Raw genomic sequence first — 24452 nt, 5'->3', positions numbered from 1 at the left:
AACGGAGAAATGTTAAGGTCTTAAATATAACTAAATAGAATAATTCACAATCAAATGGGAAGCCACCATCTTCACAGTATGATGATATAGAGCAAGACTTGGAAACATAATCCCAGATGTATTCATGAAATAGCAGAAGACTTTTGAAGTCCTTCAAAGATAAAGTATCTTTTTAAAAAAATTGGTCTCAACCACTGTAAATTAACTTTCCCCTTTTCACAAAAATATAGAATGCACATTGCATTATCTGTGAAAGATTTAATAAGGTTGTATGGGACTATTATGCCCCTTCAGAGGCTCTCAGTAGTGGCAAAAATGCTGATGGCCGGTTTACACTTTGCTCCTGGTCTGTGTCAAGTCTCCATCCAAACTGATAAATGCCACATGTGTGAAGTCTGCTAAGAGGTACTAATTGCTACAATACTTCCCACCTAAACCAACCAAATGGACACAACTGTGATAATTGTATCTGTCCACGGGAAATGTGAGCTGTACCCCTGAATTGCTCTCTGGAATCCCACACGCAATCTCCCAGGATTGTGCTCTGTCCATGGTAGCCATTCAGAGAGGTAGCTCATCACCTTTTTTCACCAGAAAATAGGGAGTTTCCCCAAGAAGTTGCTTACTCTTTATTCCTTTGCTGTCTCCTGCACATTTAAAGACTGTGGGTCACAATCACCTTTGCTCTGATGAATAAGAAGTGGAGATAGTTTTCTCAAGACCCAACCAGCTCTGCTCCAAACCTCAGCCAGAGCAAGTCATTGGACAGTGTCACACAAGACTTCAAGTCCCCAACATGAGCAGCCATCTTTATATGGTCAGTGTCAGTTTATATTTTTGTTAGGCATCTGGACTCAAAGGAGTCCCAAATGGCAGGAAGGAGGATGATCTTGTGATTAAGGCTTGGAGAGTTGGCCTTTATTCATGGCTCTGCAACATGTTTACTACATGACCCTGGAAAAGCCACTTAACCTTTAGGTACCTTGGTTTCCATCTGCAAAATACCCACATCATAAAGCAATTTAAGCTCTGCAAATGAAAAATGCTATATAATTATTTTCATTCGTCTACCTTCTCAGGGTATGTGATTGTGATGCTTAATTCATTAATGTTTGTAAATCACTTTGAGGTCCACAAATGAAGGCATCTGAGACTGCTAATGTATCGTTTTACAAAACCTTGAACTCCCTACAATTTCCAAGTGCTGATGCTGACTGGAACTTGGGCTCCTGTGACTTGGCTGCACCATAACAAATCCATTCGGAAGAGAGATTCCTCATTTTATTCCCACATACCATGAATATGGAACCTGAAGGTTGTTTTTTTATTTTAGTAAGAATGAGACCAAGATACAGAATAACCCATTTTAGTGTAGGAAGATACAGTGAAGGAGAAAGATTCCTGCAATGACATGAGGCAGGCCCAGAATCTCCATCTCACACTGGAGCCTTCCTAGCATTGTTCCTATTGTCCCAAACTCAGTTTTTGAAAGGAAAAGTGTCAGGTCAAATTAAGTCTAGAATTTGGGGGTTTGTGATTTTAAAGTAAGTTTTACTACATTTAATATTGATATAATGATCTTAAAAAGAAACAGTAGAAGGAGTTTCTTTGGATTTAACTCTTCCTCTGCAGTGACTGCAGCCCAGACATTAACATCACTGTGATAGTGCGTAACAGTCTGAAAGTGAAACTAATAAACATAAGTTAAATTTACTATTATATTTTAATTGTCCAGGAAATAATTTTCCATTTGTATTAAAAGAGGTACTGGTAGGTCAAAACAGAGCCCAAATTTGGGATTAGAAAGAGTTCATTTTTACAAAACCTAACAGTACAAATATTTCCACAGTTATTTTTATTATTATTGCTGCAAAGAACAAAGTTTATTTTAAAGAATAACATTCCTTTCCAGCATCTTTGTAATAGAGATGAACCAGAAAGTGAAATTATAGGAAACAATGATGAACTTGACTAGTCTAGGTTCATTATTTATTTTTTGCAAATCAGCACAAGAACAAATGGATATAAAATTGGCCATGAACAAATTCAAGGTGGAAATTAGAAGGTTTCTAACCATCAGAAGGGTGAAGTTCTGGAACAGCCTCCCAACAGAAGTTGGGGGTGCAAACAACTTAATTAGTTTTAAGGGAGAGCTGGACAAATTTATGAGAACTGTATAATAGGATTGCTTGTGATGGTGGGAGTAGATCTCACTTCTGGTTTATGTCATATGTTCCTGAAGCTCATGTGTCTGGGTTTCAGCTGGGAACTGACAGGTATCAGGAAGGGATTCTACCCCGTCCCTAGTGTATTCTGTGAGGATTTTTTTATCTCCTTCCTTTGAAGCATCAGGGATGACCATGGCTGGAAATGGGACATCAGTGGGGTGGGCCAGAGCTCTGAGGTGGCGCCAATTCCAAGCATTACCTTTCTCAAGTGTTTGGCTGACTGATTCTTGCTCATATGCTCAGGGTCTAACTGATCGCCATATGGGGGGTTGGGAAGGAATTTCCCCACAGGTCAGATTGGCAGTCTTCTATGGATCCTAATACTTATATCTCATTTGGGTTTCATGGGGTCGGTGGCCTGTGATATACAGGAGGCCAGACTAGGTCCCTTCTGACATTAAACTATACAAAATTATTTCAGGTTTTAGCTAAAAGATAACCCAGGGCAGAAAACGCATAATTTTTTAACCTGAAAGAATCCTTTTAATTAATGGTATATTTTTCTATACACAAAGAAAATGCATGCACCATTAAAGTACACTTCAAATCAGGACTGTCGTTTAAAAAAATAATTACATTACTTTTCTATTTTTCCCTAAATACTGAGGAACACCTTAGACCAGACAGAAACTTTATATGTTTCCCTTTAAAGTTTTCCACCCACTGTTGTTTGATCAGAATGTGAACTCTCTTTGTCTAGATGGTGTCCAATCTGCTCTTTATTTTGTTGTATGTTTGAGACAACAAATACAAACATTCTTAAAATAAAAATACATTTTCAGTCTGAATGATTTATTTTAGTTTAAGGAAAACACCCCAGGAAAGAAACAGCAAGAACACTATGGCTGTTAAAGCAGCAGAGTGTCCTGTGGTACCTTATAGACTAACAGACGTATTGGAGCATGAGCTTTAATGGGTGAATACCCACTTCGTCGAATGCATGCATGCTCATGCTCCAATACGTCTGTTAGTCTATAAGGTGCCACAAGACTCTTTGCCGCTTTTACAGATCCAGACTAACACGGCTACCCCTCTGATACTATGGCTGTTGTGTCTGCATGCAGAGGTCCTAGAGACATATAGGTGCAGTGCACGGAAAACGAGGGGTTTGCAGTTTCATAGCTACATGCATCACAGCTGGGTTTTGTAATGACAACAAAAGCTTTCCAAACTTACAATTGGGGCTCAGACTATAGTAAGCTGTGCCTTTTACCAGGCTGAGGCTATGTTCCAGGACCTCAGGTTAGCCATATTAACTTTACTTGTGTATTCTGCCCTGTGCCAAGGGGAGGAGGTGCTTTCTGGAGCAGACAACATCTGAAACAAGGGCAAACTATTAGTGAAAATCCCTGCTGAAGGGCTGACCCAGCAATCCACTGATGATTTGTTGTCAGAAGCAGCCCTAGGAGTTTTGCTGTCCAGGGCAGAAAATGTTTTTAGTGCCCACTATTGTGACCAAACAAAACAAACACCAAAGAAAAACAGACGGCCAATCAGCCGAGTGGAGAAAAAAAATACCACCAAAACCCTCAGAACTTGCTGGTAAGGGCAACCACCTTCCTTGCCCATGCCTAGAACTAGCCTAGCTTGTTGTGTTGTCATAATACGGATCCATTTTTAAAAGGATCCATTTGTCCTTCGCTGGCTCAATGTGCAATTGAACCTCTACAGAGTGAGGCTTGGGAAGCCCCCAAAGGGAAGGGAATGCCCCAGGTCGCTCTGCAGCATCACCTTTGGTCAGTTCTTGGGTTGTGGAGGGAGCTCCATTCAGCCCTCCTCATCTTGGGCCTTAGAGGGGAACATATAAAAGGGAGACAAATGTGTGGGAGAGAATCTACAAAGACCCCCCCCCCAGTAAAACATTATGGTTAAAATCCTCTCCTCTCTGCTCCCACAGGGGAAACAATCACCCCTTCCCAGTCAAGATGGCACAAGCTATAAAATCAGTATTGGGAGATTAGACTATTACAAGTTGATTATTTTAGTTATACCTTCTGTTAGCCAGTCAGAGCAGAGACATTAATTCACAAGTGTTAAGGTGAAAAGGGACCATTATTAACATCTAATCTGACTTCCTATACAACAGGGGCAGAGAATTTGACCAAGTGATTCCTGCATCAAGCCCACACCTTTTGGGATTAACTAGTGCAGATCTTTTAAAAAGACATCCCTAAAAGACTCCCTAGGGAGTAGATCCCTAAAACAGGTTAGTATCAATGGGGTAAAACGATGGTGTTGATAAATGAAGTCACTGTGGGTGGCACTCATAGGGAGAGGAGGAGCAGTTGTAGGCAAGCCAGGAACCTTTAGAAGTGCACCAATACCCAGAACACAGCTTGCATGTTTATTTTGTTTGCCTGCTTAGATTATAAATTCAGTGGGGCAGGCCCCATGTCTCCTTTGTAAAGAGTACACATTGTGAGCGCTCACCAAAAGAACAATAAAGGCAGTAGGTTCCAATGAAGAGAAACGGGGACAGGTAAGTGCCAATGTGGGGAACTGGCTCAGCAGTCATTTAGTGCCCCAGCCTGTCCCACTGAAGTCAATGGGAGCCCTTTGAGAGTATGGTAGATCTTAGAATATTAGAATAAATCCAGAGGTTGTACTTGATGCCTGGGGTGTGGTACACAAAGATTGGACGAGCTGCGGAGGCCACTAATTCCCAACCCGAAGGTTTCAGTGGGACTTAGCCCCATGCTTCTGGTTCCTCAAGCCTATCCCTGTTCTTAACCAATAGGGCCAAGAACCAGTCAGACTTCTCCGCTCTCACTTTCTCATTCAATTTTCTTTCCATTTCTCTCTTCTATCTGTCTCCCATCCTGGCTTTTTCTCTGTCCATTCCTTTTACTCTCCTATTCTCTTCTGCCTCCCTACCTTTTCCCCTCCCCCTCCTGCACTTTGTGAACTGCTGCTGCAGTGCTGAAGTCCAAAGTTCAGTAACTTGCTAAGCACACGGATAAATATGAACCTTGGAGAATTTACACTGCTCCAATGTAAACAGATAGCCAAGGGTCCCTTTATCAGCACTGGCTCAGGACAGTCGTGGGGGGTCTGAAGTGGCTCATTTTTGTATTTTGTTTTTTTTGGGGGGTGCAAAGGCGGGAGTCTAATGCCATTCCCACTCTGCTGACAGTTGGGTGTATTACCTCAGGAACATGGTGTAGAGAAGGCTGAAGGCAGAACGTGCTGAAACTCAAATCCAAGGGACACCAGACTGAAGACCATGGTCTCTAAGCTGAGTCATCTTCAGGTGGAGCTGCTGGGAGCACTGCTGGAGTCAGGGCTAACCAAGGAGACCCTGATCAAAGCGCTCGGGGAAGTGGACCCCTATGCTCTGCAGAGTGAAAGCCAGCGTGCCATCAGTGCCATCCAGGTGGAAAAAGGGGAACCCTGTGCTGAAATTCCCAACCTGTCCAATGGGATGGAGGAATCCAGGATGTCCGAGGAGGAAACCTCTGACGATGGGGAGGAATTCACCCCTCCAATCATGAAGGAGCTGGAAAACCTGAGTCCAGAGGAGGCTGCTCACCAGAAGGCTGTTGTGGACAGACTATTACAGTAAGGACATGGTTTTCCTTTCCCTTTCTTGCTCTCCGTTCCTTTATTTCTCTTTCCTTCATCTCTTCCCTGAAATACGTTAGGGGTGCAGAGATTCTCCCCATCAATGCCAGCCCCAAAACCAAACTGACAAGCTTCATGTTCCTTAATAATGTTCAGTTCTCTTCCAAAGACATTTAAAAAATACGCACAAAGTGCTATGAGGCCCAATTACATATTAAAAGTGCTAATATCATCTGGGAAACAATGACTTTAGAAAAATCTGGGAGCTGTACAACTTCTGTCGCTTTAACTGTCTGACAGTTTTTACAGAAGCCACCATTTCAGTTGTTAGAAAAAAATAAGAAAAGAAGCCATCATATTAACTTCTATCATGTAGTGTGGGAATTCTCATCATAGGAGGGAAAAATGCTCCTAAATTCTCTTGCCATTTTTACCAAGATGTATATTTTTATTTTACTGATTTTAGCTAGAGTCAAGTATTTGTCAGTAGAGACAAATTAAGAGAGCCTGATCTTCATATCTTTGTTCATGTAAGACTCCCATTGATTTCAGTGGGAATTTCAGATGAAGAAGTGCAAGCCAAATTGGTTGGCAATCCAGGTCGACATTACCCTTCTATCCTCCATCTCCCATCATGAACACTGAATGTAGACAAGTGTGCAGTCTACAGACTACTGTTGTATGACTTGCCTGAACATGCAATTATTTATTCTTAATAGCCAAAAAATATGAGCTTCCTGAACCAATCACACTCATTTCACTCCAGAAAGCCCACAGACAGAATGAGAATTGTGCTCCTGCAATTCTGACTCAGCGACATGAATCCTAGAGATTCCAATAGCTGGTCTGCCTGAGCAAGGACTTCAGGATATCGCCCTTCAAATCCACCTAACACAATTAAATCCTTAGCCACAAAATCTCATCCATCTGCACTGAAGCTACTCTCCAAGATTATGAGCAGACAAGAGGCACAGGGTGACTGCGACGTTCTGGAGACTCAAACCGCTACTCACAATCTTTTTGGGGGAAAATTAAACTCCAGTTAGAGGATTTATCGGCTTTGTGGCCATTCCTTTTTATAAGGAAAGGATATTAATACAAAACGTAACAAGAAAAAGTACGCACAAAACCCCAGCAATAGCCCCAAGATAGAGAGAGAGCACAGTACTTAAGGATTAATATTCACTGTAATATTTAAGGGGGGATGGTTCTATTGCCTGACCTCTAGAGAGTCTGGGCAGATTTGGAGCTGATCACATTACAGTAGCTGAAGGAAGAAAATAGACTGGAACAGCACTTACCTGAGAGGAAAGATGCTCCCCATAACTCTATCTTCTTTTCCATCCAATAAATCCCTTCCCTTCTTTGCCTTTTCATTTTGTCCCCCTCCTTCTTTCTTACACCCTTGCTTTTTCCAACTCCCCTGTTCTATATCTGTTTTCCTCAGATCCTCCTTTCCTATCTCCCCACCACTTCTCTCTGTCTCTCCTCACCCTGTTTCTATGTCTACCTGTCTGTGAGTGTCTGTCTGTCTGTCTCTCTCTCTTTCACATTGCTTTTACCCATCTCCTTCTCTCTCTCTTCTCCCTAAGCCTGTGTAGAGAACTTGGGGCAGTTTGAGCTCCAGTTGCACCAGGCGGGCCCTGGCTAGTTACTAATTATCCAATGGCTTTATTATTTCTCTTTTGTCTTATAAATTTATAAACGAAAAGACCCTGATAAGCTTTTTGATCATTAACTTCTGATGATTTATCAGGTGCCTCTCCATAGGGAAATCCATGGAAGCTAGAGAAGAGCACCTGCCTTAATCCCCTTATTAATGAATGGATGAAGCAGGAATTAAACTCTATCCACTGTGCTCTGGTAAAGAGAATTTCACAACTGGAGGGAATTCCTATCCAGGAGTTGGGGATCCAGTGTGGTCCTTCACCCCCACATCTCCCTTCACCTTGGCATAAACTCTGGTTTCTGATCTTCCCATTCTTTCCAGTTGCCCTGTGGTTTCTGTCAGTTTCAGCACAAAACTAATTTCTATACCACATTTTTACAGTAATGCTTTGCACTTCTTCAGCATTTTCTAACTGAAGATCTCAAAGCTCTTTACACACTGTGAATGAAACATCATCCTCATTTACAGACAAGGAAACTAAGGCACAGAGAGGTTAAGTGCCTTAGCCATGGTTACATAGGAAATTGGTGGAAGTGCTGGAAATAGAACAAGGGTCTTCCGGATTCTGGTCCTGTGTCTTAACCACAAGGTATGGAGCATATTGATCCAAACCCATTAAAAACGTCTCCTAAATGGGGGCAGAGGATAGACAGGTCTGATAAAAATCTCTGCCTTTCTGCACAATTTTAAAAAGCAATTGTGTGTTTGGGGAAGTAAATTAAAAGCATCTGGGTCAATATCAGAGACCGATAATGGGCAAGCAATTGCTAACAACTAAGAAGCCCCTTCAGGAAAGAAATCTTTTAATAGAAGAAGGCCTGATGGGCATGTCCTTAGAATAATAAAATAATAATAATTTATATTATATATAAATAATCCTAAATAATGTAGGTGGTTTTGAAAATGCTTCAATTCACTTGAAAAAGGAACAGGACTGGAGGTATGATAAGAAGTCAATATATATTATACATAGTACAAAATGGTGTATTATAGAAATCACTTCCCACCAGATGGGACACAAGGAAGGAGAGCAGCCTTGCTCACCTAGCACAATGGCATGCAGAACAGAGCTTCTCTGCTTGCAAATTGATGGTTGCTCAAAAACCTGAGTGTATGATTTTGTGGTATTCAAATACATAGGCACTATGAAAGTGCAGAAATCCCCTTATGTGTTACCAGCAGTTTTCAGACGATTGTAGACCACATCTAAATCAAAAGATTGTCTCATGGACACCTCACCTCCTGTTCATGGTCACAGTAACTTACTTGTTTACATGGGAAAGTAACATAGGAAAATGTTTTAAGATATTTCTGTGCTTTTGATATACTGCCTGCGAACAAGGAGAAAATCACAATGTGACCCGTCACCTTTCTGCAGACCATTAATATGTGCTCTGTGAAACACTAGTGATTCTGCGAAGCAGTTTGTGAACCGCTGTATTACACTGAATAAATCCAATATGGAGGCAATTGCCCCCTTACATAGCTCTAAGTTCACTTGCTGGAGTCCATTACCCTTTGTCCCTACAGAATACACTGAGTATGCAATCCATAGGGAGGTTTCCTTAGTGAGGAGCTAGTGGGTGAGCCCTTCACCCACTACATTGTGAATCCCAGAAGAGAGATAAGGGATGGGATTTTCAAGAGTACCTCAGCGATTCAGAAGTACAAGTCTCATTGCTCTTCCATGGGACCCACAATCCTAAATAACTTAAGTGTTTTTGGAAATGCCTCAGTTCACTCCACAAAGGACAGAACTGGAGGGAGAAGTCAATAATAAATTAATTAATATGTTGGGGAAGGCTATGGGGCAATTATTAGCTATTCCCTATGGACAAGACAGAATATTGATTGTCTTTGGTGTGGGCCAGGGAAGGAGCAGACTTCAGTTGGTGAGGGGTATGCGGTGGATGTATAATGAGAAGGCAGGATAAGTGCTGCTGTTACCTGTGGCTAGGTATAGCAATTTTTCCCTCTAGGGCAAAGGGTAGAATTCCACAAGGAAAGAGGGAGGTTGAGGTTATAAGATTTTCTAGGCATATTTTCTGAAAAGGAAACAGGGAGCTGTAGAGGTAAAAGGCCCAGTCCTTTCCCTCAGGGAGCTGGTTGCTGAGGGGCCCTGAGATTAAGCTATAACACCCCTTTTATATCAGCATCTGATTGTATAGGCCAAGCTAAGGCAAACCAAGCAAAGTTCAAATGAAAACAACCATGCTGAGGTTAGTCTTACCTTCCCTGCTCTCTGCCTATCTCAGGTCCAGTTTGTGCACTGAAATCCGCGATAGATGTCTGGCACTCTTCAATGAAAAGGACTGGAGGGATGATCCTGAGCACTTCAAAGCTCTGGACCTCCTTTGAACTTGTTTCCAGTTCAAAGCACAAGGAATTCAGAACCTGCCTCCAAGAGATCAAATCAGATCTTTGGCACAAGGGAATCTGAAAACGATCAGACTGTGCTGCCATGAGAGGTGGTGGAGAATAAAGGAAAGAGGATGGACAGAAAGAGGACAAAAAATGGGAGAGAGAGAGACAGATTGGGAAGAAAAATCAGGAAGACTGAAGGAGAGAGAAGGTCCCCTGAATGTTACATCCCCAGCTCTCTGGATTGGGTTTTCTTTAATGCTAACAACTTGATATTTACTTTCCATTTAAATTTGAGATGTTGCTATAAATTATCAACTAGCCTCTTGTTCCCTTTGAGTTTATAACTAACTACCTGGGTTACTTATTGTTCAAGTAACAAAAGGGAGGTGAAAACGCCCTCAAAAAGCAACCTCACAACTGAGGAAAGGAGCAGCTGGAATGGAAGAGATAGGCCCCCATGCCCCAGAGGTTGTATAGGGCCAGGGAGAAAGCCTATTCTCAGGGGACAAGGAGAAGCTGAAGGCAAGAGACCAGGACCTAGAAGATGGGAAGAAAAGTCTATTATCTGAGGATAAGGAAAATCTGGAAATAGCCCCTGAAGAATGGTAAAGCAATGGGGGTAGAGTTTGTACTTGGGAAGAACAGGAAGCTGAAGCCAAAATGAGGCATGAAGTGGTCAGATGTTGAACAAGGCTGGGACCTTTTTGCCGTCCTGACTCACTAAATTAATTGAGCATTTTGCCCAAGTAAAGTGAGCAAGATTGGCCCTGCAGTGAAATCCTACTCCTACTAAGGCAAAGTCAGTTTTGCCATTGACTTCAGTGGGGCAAGGATTTCATCCCTGGTGTTTGTGTCTATGGTGAAGCCCACTGCAGGCAGCACTATGAGGATAAGTGATAGTCTGTGAGAGTGTTCAACTGACCTAGCAACACAGTATAACCTATGATCATGATGTCTCTTTACACAGGAATTAAAGGTTTGGCTTTGACAGTACATGTGGACACAGTTAAGGCATCATCTATGCTACACCATGAAACTACCCTTTACCTGTGTTAAGGGACATCCATGCTGTAAACAGCTCCCAAGTGCAGATGCACTTGAATTGTAGACACACCTTGGGAATCTCTCTCTACCTTGGCACCCCATAGTGTTCTAAACTATGAAAGAGTGAGAGTCTCATCCTCTCCCAAGTACCTCCCCGCTTTTCTCACACAGAGAGCTGAGAGAGAGGTAAGTAAGTGGCTCAGATGCCAAGTGGGAAGGAAGTCAGTACATTATAGAAGCGTCTATGGGTGATCATGAATCCCCCTCCCTTTCTTCACTAGATGACCCAGAAACATGATCTGAAAGATAGGGCAGAAACCTTGCCCTTGAGCATCTTCTAATTATCACTGTACAACAGAATCCTGGGCCAGCTTGGGGCTGTTGGGTATCTCTTTAAAGGAGGAAAGTGCCCAGGGCTCAGCTGCAGGCTGGATTCATAGAGGCTGAATGAAGAGAGACCACAACAGGGAGGAGATTAGCCCTTGTCTCAAGAGGTAGTAGAGCAAACACCAACTGCTTAAAGCTCAGGAATGGGAAAAACAGGTTAGATGAGTTGCCCTAATCTGGGGTCTTTGAAGAGTACAAGGGGAGAGGGTGGAAAATGGAGCATTTTGGCACAGCTCCACCAGTGGTGCCATTTTAAGAAAAGAGATTTCGCCAGAAAGCTGGCCCTGTCTCGCCTCCTATCACACTTTAACTGCAGTTGAGCTTGCTCCTTGGACCGTCTGGTTGCTGTCAAAGAGGCTGCAGCAGGAACAGAGATAAGGATGTTTGTACTGAGAGAACAGGTGCGGACTTTGTCCTCCTTATCGCTTTTCAGCCTCTGACAACCCCCAGAGTCAACAAAAGCAGCTAGTGTTCAGGCTGCTCTCTCGCCCTCCACCCCCAACTATCCTGCTGTATTTTCCCCATAGTCCTGGGTATTTTTCTCTTATTCCACCCACCTACTACTGGTATTTGGAGAGGACATCAACATTATCTATACTGTGCTGGGATCACGTCCACTCCAGTCAGTCCCTCAGGCATTTCACATTAGAAAAACAGAGGGCAGCTCCACGTTACATCTGCAAAGAAACCAGACATTTCCTCAACGCAGAGGTTGTTCATGTTTGGTTCTAAACTGCTTGGTTCAGATCTTCCAAGTTCTACTAAGTTTCAGGTTCAGTCAAACCCAAACGACTCACCAAAATTCAATCACAATCCCTTTACTCAGCCCCAAGGTTACTCAAATGCTCAGGAACCTTAACAGACGTTCTAATAAACCTTATCAGATTTACAACTATTATGAAATTCCCAAGGTCAGTTTACTATCTTTTTTATTTTTTTCCATGCACAGTTCTACTCTTCTTGGCTTGTACAGCGGAGTGGTTGGGATTGTAAATAGGTGTTCATTTTTTTCTCTAAGTACATAGATGCAAAATGGAAAATTTGAAAGAGCAGATGTGTGCTTATCTATATGTGTATATGTAAAAAGCCATATGTGCAACGACATGTGGGTGGTGTATATGGTTGGTGTCTGGGTACAGGTGTCTCACGTGCATAAGTATACATTGTAGAATCATTTCAAGTTATTTTGGGTTTGGAGCTCCTCTCTTTCTTGGCAGCTCCGCTGTGGGTTACCCCAAGCTGGATCAGAGCCAGAGTCAGAATGCAAGTGAGGATGAGTCGGTCTGATATTAAAGTGAACCCAGTTTAGGAAAGTACATTACGTTATCTGTGAGCACACATCCCCCAGACAGGGAAGCAGAGAAAAAGAGACCCACTTCCTGAAACGGAAAAGCAGAGCCCAAAACATACAGCATTGTGAGAAATGGAACCCTGAAATATGGGACATCATCGGCTCCACCCCTCATCCCTCTCCCACTGCTCCAGAGGTGATAGGCTCTTGGTCAGAATTGAGCTACATAGGAAGGATGGCATAGAGGAAACTGTCACCACTGCTACTCCAAGGAGTTCACTCTCCAGGGCTATCAAAAATATTCATTAAATGATTTAGGCAAGTAAGTCATTTAGCTTGGAGGTTAGGTCAAACCCCTGCATAGAGTGTCACACTGAACAAGAGATTTCTTTGGAGAGATGAACGGCTATTATGCAGCATACTACATCTATCCTACCTGCTTCAAAGGCAAAGCATGAACAGAGGATTCACCTCTCTCATTGCTTCTGGTGCCCACACTTCATGCAAGAAGTGCTGGCTGACATTCCTTGAATCCCTTTTGTGCAACCTGGATACACAGACAAGAATTCTATCTTTAATGAGGTGCATTTTCTGTTCCTTCTAGAGAGGATCCCTGGAGAGTAGCAAAGATGGTGAAATCCTACCTCCAGCAGCACAACATCCCTCAAAGGGAGGTGGTGGACACTACAGGTTTAAATCAGTCTCACCTCTCACAGCACCTCAACAAAGGCACACCCATGAAGACCCAGAAGAGAGCTGCCCTCTACACCTGGTATGTCCGCAAGCAGCGAGAGGTGGCCCAGCGTAAGTATAGCAACAGCAAATCTCTCCTAACTCTAGTGTCCTATAGCTCCCCCTACCCTCATCTGCAGTGTGGAAGGCAGGGGAGGGGGGCCCTTCCTAGCAGTAAGGTTAGACAAGTTCATGTCACCACTCAACAGGGGTGGCCAAACTGCACAAAAGAGCCTGCAGCCACCCACTTCTTTAAAGGTGGAGAGCAGGCTACAGCTCTCATCTGTCGGTATATCCAAATGGGGGCACTGACTTGGACCAAGATGGGGCACTGCCCAATGAAGTGCATTTATGTAAGCATAGACAGCATAGCTGATCACCAGCAGTGATAGAACCCAGGACCTTCAGCACCAGAAAAGAGTTATCTGCAATTTCATCTAAAGAAGTAATTCCTTTAGCCATGAGTAAGTAGCAGGCTGTAGCTCTGGGGTCAGCCCTGAGTGGGATACCATCTCTCACACATACTAAGTCAGTGTGTTACAAATACATGCTTAAAATGATAGCCTTTGCAACCTCCACCTCCATATGAACAAATGTGGCTGTAATTGGTTTCATTTTATACGTATTAGATGGGCCCCTTGTAAAATTAATAGTTGGCCTTTAGTTGGGCCTAGAGGGTTGGACTCTACATGAGTTGCATCCACCCCAGCTCCTGCTGCTAGTTCTGTTTCACTGCTTCACACTAGGAATCAAGATGCAACATATCCAATGGTCCCAGTGGGAATGATCTTACCCATTTTAGACAAATATAGAGCTTTATTTAAATCTCATCTAGATTTTGCACCTGCATTTGTTCAATAGTAGGAGACACTGAGTAAAGCTAAGTTGCTCTGAGCCAGATGAATTCCAAGCAAGAGAATGTTACAAAAACATCCTATCAGCAAGCAAAGCCCCTTGCCTATTTGTGTTTCCAGAGTTCACTCATGCTGGTCAGGGACTTGTGGCAGAGGAGCCCATGGGAGATGACCTGCCCACCAAGAAAGGGAGAAGAAACCGCTTTAAGTGGGGTCCTGCCTCACAACAGATCCTATTCCAAGCTTACGAGAGACAGAAGAACCCAAGCAAGGAGGAGAGAGAAGCACTGGTGGAGGAGTGCAACAGGTGAAGGAGGGTCTCCAGTGTTGATGGAGGAGGAGAAAAGAGAGGGATGGAATGGGTCTTTGTGTGCTCTTGCTATACTGCCAGAAGCCATACTCTGCTCTGTGTAAGGGCAATGGGGTAGCAGTGGATTGAGATCTCCTGTTGTTCTTTCTTTGGGATACAATTTGCAAAATGCTGTGTAGTGAAATCCCAATACCCAATGCAAGAGAATGATTGGCTAGAGCCAGCTATAGAACAAGCTTCCAGCACTGAGCTCTCATTGCCTGTTATTCCAGTCCTGGGCTCCAACAACGCTCTGCCTCTCTACCCACTGTACAGAACAGCCTGCTCATCCTGCCCTGAGCCTCTGCTTAACGGGTGACCAGGCATGCATACAGACACCGAAGTCATGAACACACCACACACCCACACAGACCTTTGGCTGTTGAGCGTGTCCCCCCGCACTCCCCACACTCCATGAGTGTATCATCAAGGGCCTGGTGTTATGGAGACCCTGCCTGGTCACAGGAGTCACCATAGCACATATTAGCTAATTAGGGAGTCGATCCAGAGCTATCAATCATTCAGCAGTGCTCCAGCTCACCAAACAGAAAGAAAGTGTTTCCTAACACATCTATGAGATCGCCAAGGCCCTTCCTGTGCTCTTTCTTGATAGGGCAGAGTGCATTCAGCGTGGCGTCTCCCCATCCCAGGCCCAAGGTCTGGGCTCAAACCTGGTCACCGAGGTGAGAGTTTATAACTGGTTTGCCAACCGTAGGAAGGAGGAAGCCTTTCGGCACAAGCTAGCCATGGATACGTACAGTGGGCCGCAGCCCAGCTCTGCTCCCTCACTGACCTCTCACAACTCTTCCTCCCTTCAGCCAACGCCTGCTATCTCGCCAAGCAAAGTCCACGGTGAGTACTGACTACAAAGAGGGAGTTTTGGAACAGGAGACTGGTGAGCCTGCAAGTTCAGGCACCGAGGCCATTTCGAAGCTTGTCCCGTCAGAGGCTGATCAGTAGATGGGACAGCCAAACTGACATGGGGTTTACACAGGATCAAAGTGTAGGTGATAAAGGGATATTTCTGCATGCACGAGATGAGGGGAGAAGGGTGACAAGTGGAGTGAAGAGGACACTGGAAGCTCAATGCTGAGGGAGTGCCTTACAGTCAGTTCTTATTCATTGCTCTGTCACAGCCCCCTATTGATGAACAGCAGTCAGTAATCCCTATTTCAAGTGCTCGCCTGTTACGTTGTATCAGAGGTTAATTGTATACCCTTTCTTCTCACACGCACGCACGGCTCCCTCTTTGGGAGCCTCCAACTGCCATAAGTCAGAGACACAAACATTCTTGGCTGAATTGTTAGGAGTTAGGAAAAGTTACCCTCTGCAGCCTCAGCAAGCCAAAACAGACTCTTCTGCTTTCAGTGATTATGAAAACTGACAATGGCATCTCCGCCTCCTTTCTCTGTGGTAGCCAGATGAACAAGTGACAAGTACCTGTATTCAGCAAGCTCACTTTTCTATTATGTAATGCTCAGGTGCTTTGTCCTTTTTCGTGTTTCTAGGCAAAAGTCCTTGAGATGCCAGTGTGTTAGTGAAGCAGTACCAATCATCATTGATCTCCAGGGCTGCAAGAGACACTGCAACTAGAGCACAAGTGCAAACGCCCCCTCTGTGCAGGGAAGGGAATAAAGCTGCTACCTAAACTGTCCTCAGTGCTAAAGCAGGGATTTAATGGTGGAAATTCCATCATCCCTCTCAGAGTAAGGGGTTTCTAGCAATCTTCCTTGACACAATAGAATAGAAAAGCCTACCACTTAAAAGGCTAGAAGGAATAATTCCCCTCTCCCTTTGACACACGTTGGTCTTGCCAAAGAAGGATTTGGGTCTATTGGTAAGGCCAGGGAAGCCCAGGATTGAGTGAACCTGGAAGACTGAGTTTACCTCTCACTTTGGGGTAGATGCTATCACCCAGACTCCCTTCCCTTCTATATTTACTCCTAGGAAGAATTTCTAACCAACTTAGCTACACAGCTTTTTTCGCATGGCAATACTCAGCCTTGCACAAAGCTGGTACATCAGGAGATGACTTGTCCAAGGCCACCCAGCAAGCTACTGGGAGGATTAAAATTTTGGTGTGTTCTTGGTTTCCAAGTACCGTGCTCAGTCCACACACCCTCTCAGCTCTGAAACAGCACCAGTGAAGGAGGGCTGCCTTGGTGCACTTGGCACTTCTAAGGCAAAGGCCTAGAAAGGGAATTGAATTTATTGCTTGTCCTAATTTACTAGATCAGCCTCATCTGTGGGAACCAAGTCTCTCCTTTTCTGACATAGGAATGAGGTACAATCAGCAGCCAGCCAATGAGGCAGAGTCTTCCAGCAGCAATCATCATGGGAACAGCTCCATGGTGACCACCCAAACCATTCTTCATCAGGTCTCTCCCCCTGGACTGGAGCCAAGCCAGAACCTGTTGAGCACAGACACTAAGCTGGTGAGTGACATATACCCTAGTCCAGGTGATTCCATGATGTCAGGGAATCAAAGAAGGCTCCCTGGGTTTCCAGAGGACAATATTCAGATATGATATTTTCCAGAATGCTGTTAACTCTCCACAGCAGTACCAAGTCCAAAAGCATTCTTAGGATTCTCACACCATGACACCTAGTGGTGGGGGTGGGTACTGGGAGCATGAGGACTGAGTAGGACTATCCTATCCAGTTACTGCCCTGGGATTAATCAAAACAGTATGGTACACCTTTCAATAGGAAAACAGGGCCCAGGACATCTAATGACAGACCTGCCATTAACCTCCCCATCCCAAAAGGTCTGTTTCTCTCCCACTATCAGATTCCTTCCATTACCACTCACTTTTGATTGAACTCCACACTCAGCAAGATAGGGGAAAAGAATCCAGTGGCTCTAACAAATCAGGGACCTGTTACTTTCCCTGACCCATTTGTAAAAGTAAGGTGCAACAGACCCAGTTTACATATAATTCCTACCAATAGATCTTGTACAGTAAATCTGGATTGTACCAGCCTAATCATATTCATCTTGAGGCAGATCTCCTTTGGATATCTTTCATTAACTAAGCCTTCTCCCATGTGGTATGTATCACTACGCTAAGGTTATATAATTGATCATTCTTGGCTGGTTTGCACAGTTCCCTTTGGATTGTATGCGACATATAAAACCTGTTAGCAAGAAGTTTCTATTGGTCCACCGCTGTCCTGCGGCAAAGTTCAATTCATTAATCCAATTAAAATCTTTACAGTCACCCAGTCGCTTTGCTGATTTTCTGGTCACTCCTGTGAAGGAAAAGTCTTTCCACAAGACTTTGAAAATCTCCTTCTGCTGCTGTGTACAAAAAAGGACACTGTCAAGATGGTTAGTCCAACCATTTACCCTATTGCTCCTTAATCTTGTTACAGATCAATGCAGATATGTATGTTTAGGAAGTTCCAATGCTTTATTTAACTATATATATATATATATATATATAAAGTATTCAGCTTTGGCAGCTTAATACTTGTGATACTTTTATAGGACTTTTTAACTAGGGACCTCACATGGTTTACAGACTATAACCTCAACCTCACTAGAAGGTAGACATGAATTACGAAGTTCACCTGAGAGTTTGAAAACTGAGACACAGACAGGTTAATTGACTTGACAAAGGGCACAAATTCAGTCAGTGACAGAACCAAGTCTAGAACTGAAAGTCCTGCTCTATCCACTAGCCAGACATGCTCTCTCTCTCTGTAACAAGCAACCCTGCAATAACGCACACTAGAATTTACACCCCTCTGGTGCGTACTTACATAGAATGTAGAGAAGCCCTAAGAAAGGAAGGACTCATGAGTTCTAGCCGCCGCTTTGAACCAGCTTTTAAGTCACTTAGCCTCTCTGTGCCTCACTTTTCAAACTCTAAAATTAACTTCATATCTACCTTCTAATGGGGTTGGGAGGGTTCAAGTTTGTAAAGCCTTTTGAGATCCCTAGTTACAAAGTGCTAAACAAGTATAAGTGTTAGGCTGCTAAAGCTGAACATTTAATATGTTGAAGAAAAAAAAAGCATCGAAACTTTTTATACATAAAAATTTGCATTGGATTTTTAATAACATAATAAGCAGCAATAGGGTAAATGGATGGACCACTGTACCTCATTTTCCCCTCCCTAATGTAAACTGAGGATAGTACTTCACTATATGGGAACAGAGGCTAAATTCACAAATGTTTGCAAAGCACTCAGATTCTCAGATGGGAGGAGACTGACCAGGGCAAAGTGTTATTGTTAATACCATGACAGTGTTCTTTAATAGTTAATCAATCAGCACGGAGGCAGCATACAAACTATATTCAGCTAAATAAAGTCCCTTCCAAACTGTCAGAAGCTGGGTGGGAAACTGATCACAGATTGGAACTTTAAAGTGCTCACCATACTCCAGCTGTTGCAGACGGCATTTTCACAGCTCTTCTTTCTTCCTCATGCCCAGATCTCTGCTCATGGGGGACCTCTCCCTCCTGTCAGCACCCTGACGGCTTTGCACAGCCTAGAGCAAAATCCACACACGTTGAGCCAGCAAACCCAGAATCTAATCATGGCATCACTGCCTGGTGTTATGGCAATTGGAGCTGGTGAGACCTCATCCCTGGCACCAGCATTCACCAACACAGGGGCCTCCACCCTGGTAATAGGTGAGCAGTGAACAATGTGGGCAAGTTGGAGGGCTCACTGTGGTTTCTATCCCACACTCTGTTTAGCAGGATTTCCAGAAAGGGAAAAAAGGATCTATGATCATTTTAAATATCTCTCATTTCCTGAGCCAAAAGCTTTGAGGCTGCAGGGAAAAATATATGGTTGAAGGATGAATCACAAATATGGGGACTGTCAGGAGCTCCTCAGAAGCATTAGTACTTTGCACCATTCCACATGATATGAAAATGTCCTACTCCTGTAGAAGCTTAACAGTTCACAAGTGGGGAACGAATGGCTAAGCAACTTGAGTAAAGGGATACAAAACCTTTCATCTCCATGTCATTGTTTCAAATCCAGCTATTTGGTAGCCTAAACAAAATGAAACCCATGAGTCTAAATTTTGTTCTTTGTGGCTAGTTACACATAGCACTCTTGTCAGCAGTTTGAGGTGAAGTTAAAATAAGGACTGGGCCATTAAACTCCGCTTTCACTTTCAAAGAAGGTCTCTCCAGTGAAGGATTACAGCAGATTTGAACAGAATTGCATTGTGTGATCTGTGGCTGAACAGGATGCCTCAGCTCAGGCACAAGCACTGGTGGTAAGAGCTACTTGCATGGTGCTTTTCTGCACAAGATGTGGCTCAAACTACTGTTGATAGACCTTAACTTTCATAGACACTAAGTTCATTCACAACTGGACAAGGCACAGGTGTAAAGCAGCTCCCCCTGCCCCAGAGTCCTAGCTCATACTACTATTGGAGACTAGGCACAACTATGGAAATCATTCCAAAATTTCTGCAGACCCCATTTTGGCAGAGGGAACAGTCATGCACTCCCAGTATGAGATGAGATGAAAGAAGGAACTGAATATGCATGTCTTTATTTCTCAGGCCTAGCCTCCACCCAAGCCCAGAGTGTTCCTGTGATAAACAGCATGGGAAGCAGCCTTACTACCCTTCAGCCTGTCCAGTTCTCCCAGCAGCTCCACCCATCTTACCAGCAGCCCATCATGCAGCAGGTCCAGAGCCACATCAATCAGAGCCCCTTCATGGCCACCATGGCCCAGATACAGAGCCCCCATGGTAAGGGTTCAAACTGGATTTCACCACCTTCACAGTCTCTTTTGCTTGAGAGGTTAACTGATGGCCCCTGGGTTTGAAGCACTCTGTTTATTATCAGAAGAACAGAAGAAGAGGGTAGGTGATTCCTCTTCTAGATCAAGATCCCATTGGTTGTGTCTGAGATTCAGGATTGATTGACAGCAGATTCATGTTGGTGTCACTTTGGCTAAGTTGATCTCCCATTTATTTAACTGTTCCTGTTCCTAGTTACAACTCTCAGAGCTCCAGAATCCACACAATCTTGTTTTCTTTCATTTCTAGCTCTCTACAGCCACAAGTCTGAAGTGGCCCAATATGCACATACTGGCCTTTTACCCCAGACCATGGTGATAACAGATACAGCAAATCTCAGTGCCCTGACTAACCTGACACCAACCAAACAGGTAACAAAGCAGGGAATGGTATTTATCATATGCCTTCATTCCCCTACTTAAAACTGCACTGTATATCACACAGCATACTGCCTATGCCAGTAGAGTATATCTGGTACCCTGTCTGTGCCACTCCAGCAGAACAATCTTCCTCACCCCAGCGCTTGCCAATACCAGCTGGAACATTGGGAACATTAGAGCAAGCTTCCTTGCTGCACTGCCAAGAAGCAATGAGTTTCCTTGGAAACAGAACCTGCTTGCTGTTTCCAATCCAGCTTGCCCATGTAAATGCCTCTTAGAAAGCTTTCAGGAGACAGATCTAACCCAGGCACGGTTCCAAAGCTCAGGAAACATTAATTTTCTCAGGTGTTTACATCTGAATCAGAGACCCATACGGAGTCTGGGATCCACACGTCAGTGTCACAGACACCAACAATACATTTACAGAACCAAGACACAACCATTCAGCACGTTCAGCCAGGCCATCTCCTCACCCCGAGCCCAGCTGGTAAGACCAATAAACTATCATTTTATACTGTCCCTCCATCCCTCCTCCATCTGCCAATACCCCAATGGTAGGACATGAAATAGCATCCAGGGCTTCCTATTCTGCATCATAACTCCAACTAGGCCCTGGGGGATACAGAAAATGACCTAATGAAAAGAAATACTAAAGCACAGTCCATAGCAAGGATTTTTCAGCATATCCAAAGTGAGGTATGGGTGTGGATATGGGGCCTATATGGAATTTGTACAAGTGACTAACATTGAAGAACACAGGCAGGAATGGTGTCCCTACACAGCCAAACATGTAGAAAGCATTCAAGGCTGGGGAGGCAAAGATTCCTTCAGGGATAGGATATAGGGTAAAGCCTACCAACTCTGAGAGGACATTAGTGAGTCATTTTAATTCCAAGGGGGGTTGATCCCCAAGTTACTTTGAGAACAGCTTTGGATCTGGGCACGCAAGTCTTTGCCTATGAAATGGGAATGGGATAAAGGAGTGAGGGCTTGTCTATAAAAACAGTGTGCAGCAAACTGGGGTGTAAATCTAGCCCGCACTAGCCTGCCACGAACTAAGTGTCTGTGGGGACCCTGGTGCCACACACTGGAAGTTTCACAGTGTGCTTTTATTTATGACTGTTTCAAAGAGGCGTAGATCAAGGTACGCTATGAAACTTTTAGTACACTGCAGCAGGGTCCACAAAGCAAGCTAGCGTGAGGTAGATTTACACCCCAGTTTGCTGTAAGCTCAATGTTGGTGTAGATGAGCCCTAACTCTTCAGTGATGTCAGGAAAATATCAGACCTTAGTGTATGAGATGAAGAATCCTTAGATGCCATGTAGGAGTGAGGGAGGGGGGAATTAGAAAAGGAACAGATGAAGGAAACTACCATGCTAAAACTGCATGTTTTTAACAGTCTCCTCTAGCAGCCTGGTGCTCTACCACAGCTCTGACTCCACCAACAGCCACAGCCACTTGCTGCCATCTACTCACAGCGTTATTGAGACCTTCATCCCCACACAAATGGCATCCTCCACTCAGTAACCATGGTGACCAGTTCACAGGTGACTGCCATGACTGAGCCATCAGGAGCACCTCCATCTGTGTTTGTGATTCACTGTCACTGCTGCCTTCCACAGGGAAGAGAGTGCCTGGCCTGGAGGCCTCCACCCCCTCTCCACTGCCTTGTGTGAAGTCCTCACCCTCATCCAAACACAACATGGGAAGAGGTTTTTCTTGAGCACAAAGCTATGAGCACACATCCAGATGACAGAGGAGGACAGGGCTGATACCACTAGCTTCCACTGCCAAAGGGAACAATGGCCAGCATAGAGACCAGAAACTGAGGACTTCCATCAGGATACGGGTCTGAATGGTCTACAGCAAAATTGCAAAGGGATAGCTGGAATTTTCTTTCTTCTTAACCTTAGCTGGGCTGCATATATATAAACCTGCCAATTCCACAGCAGGTCCTGCAGGAAAGAGCAGAACTGAGCTGCTAATGGCAGGTGAGCACCACTTACCCACCCACCACTGCTGCAAACAAGCAGATAGAAACTGAATGAGAAACTTTTCTTGGGGCAGACAGTACAAGAGCCCGAATACTGGCCCTGCAGCTAAAAGACACTGAGAAACAGAGCCAGGGATGGCATGAGAACTATCTTCTCATTACAGAACCACTAACTAAAAACTTGTCATTTCTTTAACTTAAAAGGGACACTGTCGATTTATTTAGGTTCAGAAATATGACTTCCACTAGGCCAGGGCTGTTTGAGGGTAAGAGGCCTGAGTATTTTCAATAGTTCTACTTTGTTTTAAATTCAGAAATTGAAGGTCAGGAGAAAGGAATGTTTAATTCTCCACATCAGCAGGCTTGATTCTTGGTCTCTCACACACCCCACAGGGTGATCAATGGAGCCAGTGCGGTCAGCATTTGGGATGGGGAGAGAGCAAGAAGTGGCTCAACATAATACATCTGAAAATAATGTTTCAGAAACATGGCTTTTTAAGCCCTGCCCCTCATGTAACACCATTGCCCCTTCTAACAGAGGGAGAGGTGTGTGTGTGTTGGTCTCTCTCACATGTATCAGATCTTCTCTGTAAAGGTCTCCACATAGGCGGATTGTTTTAGTATAAATATATTGTTACCACATTCTTAATTCTTAGCCCTTTACTGTATGCCTGATGCTACAGCCCCCCCTCCTGTGAATAATCCCTCACATTTCCATGGATCTATTTGTATAAGTGAACGCTTTGAGTCCTGAGGCCCTAGTTATAAATGCTTCTAGTATTTCCTCTTCTTCCTTGTTGCTTATATGTTCATATCACTGATGAGCTGCAAACAAACATAGGAGAAGCCATAATAAACGTCTTTCTGGGGTTCTAATGGAGCTGAAGCTATCAATTTATACTGCAGAGGGGACAAATCCCAATGAGGGGAAAATATGGTCAAGCCTCTAAAAGGATAAGAGATAACAATAGAGAACAAAAGAAACTATACAAATAAGTTGACAGTGCCCCCATTGCCACCATATCTGATGACTGCAAACATATAGATATAAATTGGTGCCAGTATTCAGAAGACTTTTTCCCTGGACTCTGATATAAAGAGCTATTAGAGCCTAATTTCAGTAACTGAAAATCTCAGTGGAATTTGTCTCTAGGACTGATGCCCCTCTCTACTCTGTTATCCTGTAAATATATTTAACTTTCAGTAAACTGAAAGAAAACCATTTGAGACTGTTTGTATATTTATCCTCTTTACAGTATAAGCAAAGTCAAATGTATGAGGAATCCAGAAAAAAAGTTTTAAAAGTCACATGATTTTCAGAAGTTAAAATTACTTATAACTGTAATGATGGCCATAAGGCATGTGATTTCTGTTGGTGTATTTTGTTAATTTACAGGCCGATTTTCAAAATACTTTTGCAGTTTAGATTCCTGCAGGGCATTTCCTTATGTGAAAAATATCAGGGTTCTTGCACAAAATGCGGGTGACTCCCAGGACCCTATGAGGAGCAATATTTTCCTCACTTTAGCATCTTGAGTTCCTCCACCCATCCAAATATTAGGTCTTTCCCTGAAATCTCAGAGCTGCAGGCCTCTACTAGGAAAGTAAAAACAGTACTGAAAACTACTAAAAACTGCTGCTGCATCTCAGAGAGACAACACACACCTGGTTGATCAAATAAGGACTTAAATGCAGTTACTACCATGCTGGGCTCAAAGGCACCTATTTCTGGCAGTTCTACAGCATCATCAAATAGCTACAGACAGTTGTGCAATAAAACTACATATGATGTGTAATACCTGTTAGCTGTGCCAATCCTAATGG

At 43.7% G+C, this 24452-nt stretch overlaps 1 protein-coding gene across 2 annotated transcripts; it reads left to right on the top strand.

Moving 5' to 3' along the window:
* The first annotated feature begins 3238 nt into the window (after positions 1 to 3238).
* HNF1A (HNF1 homeobox A) lies at positions 3239 to 24395 on the top strand. Of its 2 annotated transcripts, none has more exons than XM_030582434.1 (10): positions 3239 to 5786; positions 13149 to 13348; positions 14251 to 14437; positions 15093 to 15331; positions 16757 to 16914; positions 18920 to 19121; positions 20012 to 20203; positions 20504 to 20625; positions 20980 to 21121; positions 22035 to 24395. In XM_030582434.1, the coding sequence occupies exons 1-10, from the start codon at positions 5452 to 5454 to the stop codon at positions 22160 to 22162; spliced, it is 1905 nt and encodes a 634-aa protein (XP_030438294.1). In that variant the 5' UTR covers positions 3239 to 5451; the 3' UTR covers positions 22163 to 24395. The 2 variants fall into 2 exon arrangements, with proteins under 2 accessions (XP_030438294.1, XP_030438293.1); XM_030582433.1 differs by having other exon boundaries at positions 16712 to 16914.
* Positions 24396 to 24452: the final 57 nt, after the last annotated feature.

Source organism: Gopherus evgoodei, chromosome 13 (assembly GCF_007399415.2).
Source record: "Gopherus evgoodei ecotype Sinaloan lineage chromosome 13, rGopEvg1_v1.p, whole genome shotgun sequence".
Classification (NCBI taxonomy): Eukaryota; Metazoa; Chordata; order Testudines; family Testudinidae; genus Gopherus; species Gopherus evgoodei.
The sequence above is the reverse complement of the archived record's forward strand: the minus strand, read 5'-3'. Positions and strand labels throughout refer to the sequence as shown.

Excerpts from the sequence above, each read along its gene's own strand:
- HNF1A (XM_030582433.1), top strand. The coding sequence starts at position 5,452 with ATGGTCTCTAAGCTGAGTCATCTTCAGGTGGAGCTGCTGGGAGCACTG. Across the intron at positions 15,332-16,711 it reads CTCGCCAAGCAAAGTCCACG|ATCAGCCTCATCTGTGGGAA; the intron begins GTGAGTACTGAC and ends CTAATTTACTAG. Across the intron at positions 19,122-20,011 it reads GGCCTCCACCCTGGTAATAG|GCCTAGCCTCCACCCAAGCC; the intron begins GTGAGCAGTGAA and ends TTTATTTCTCAG.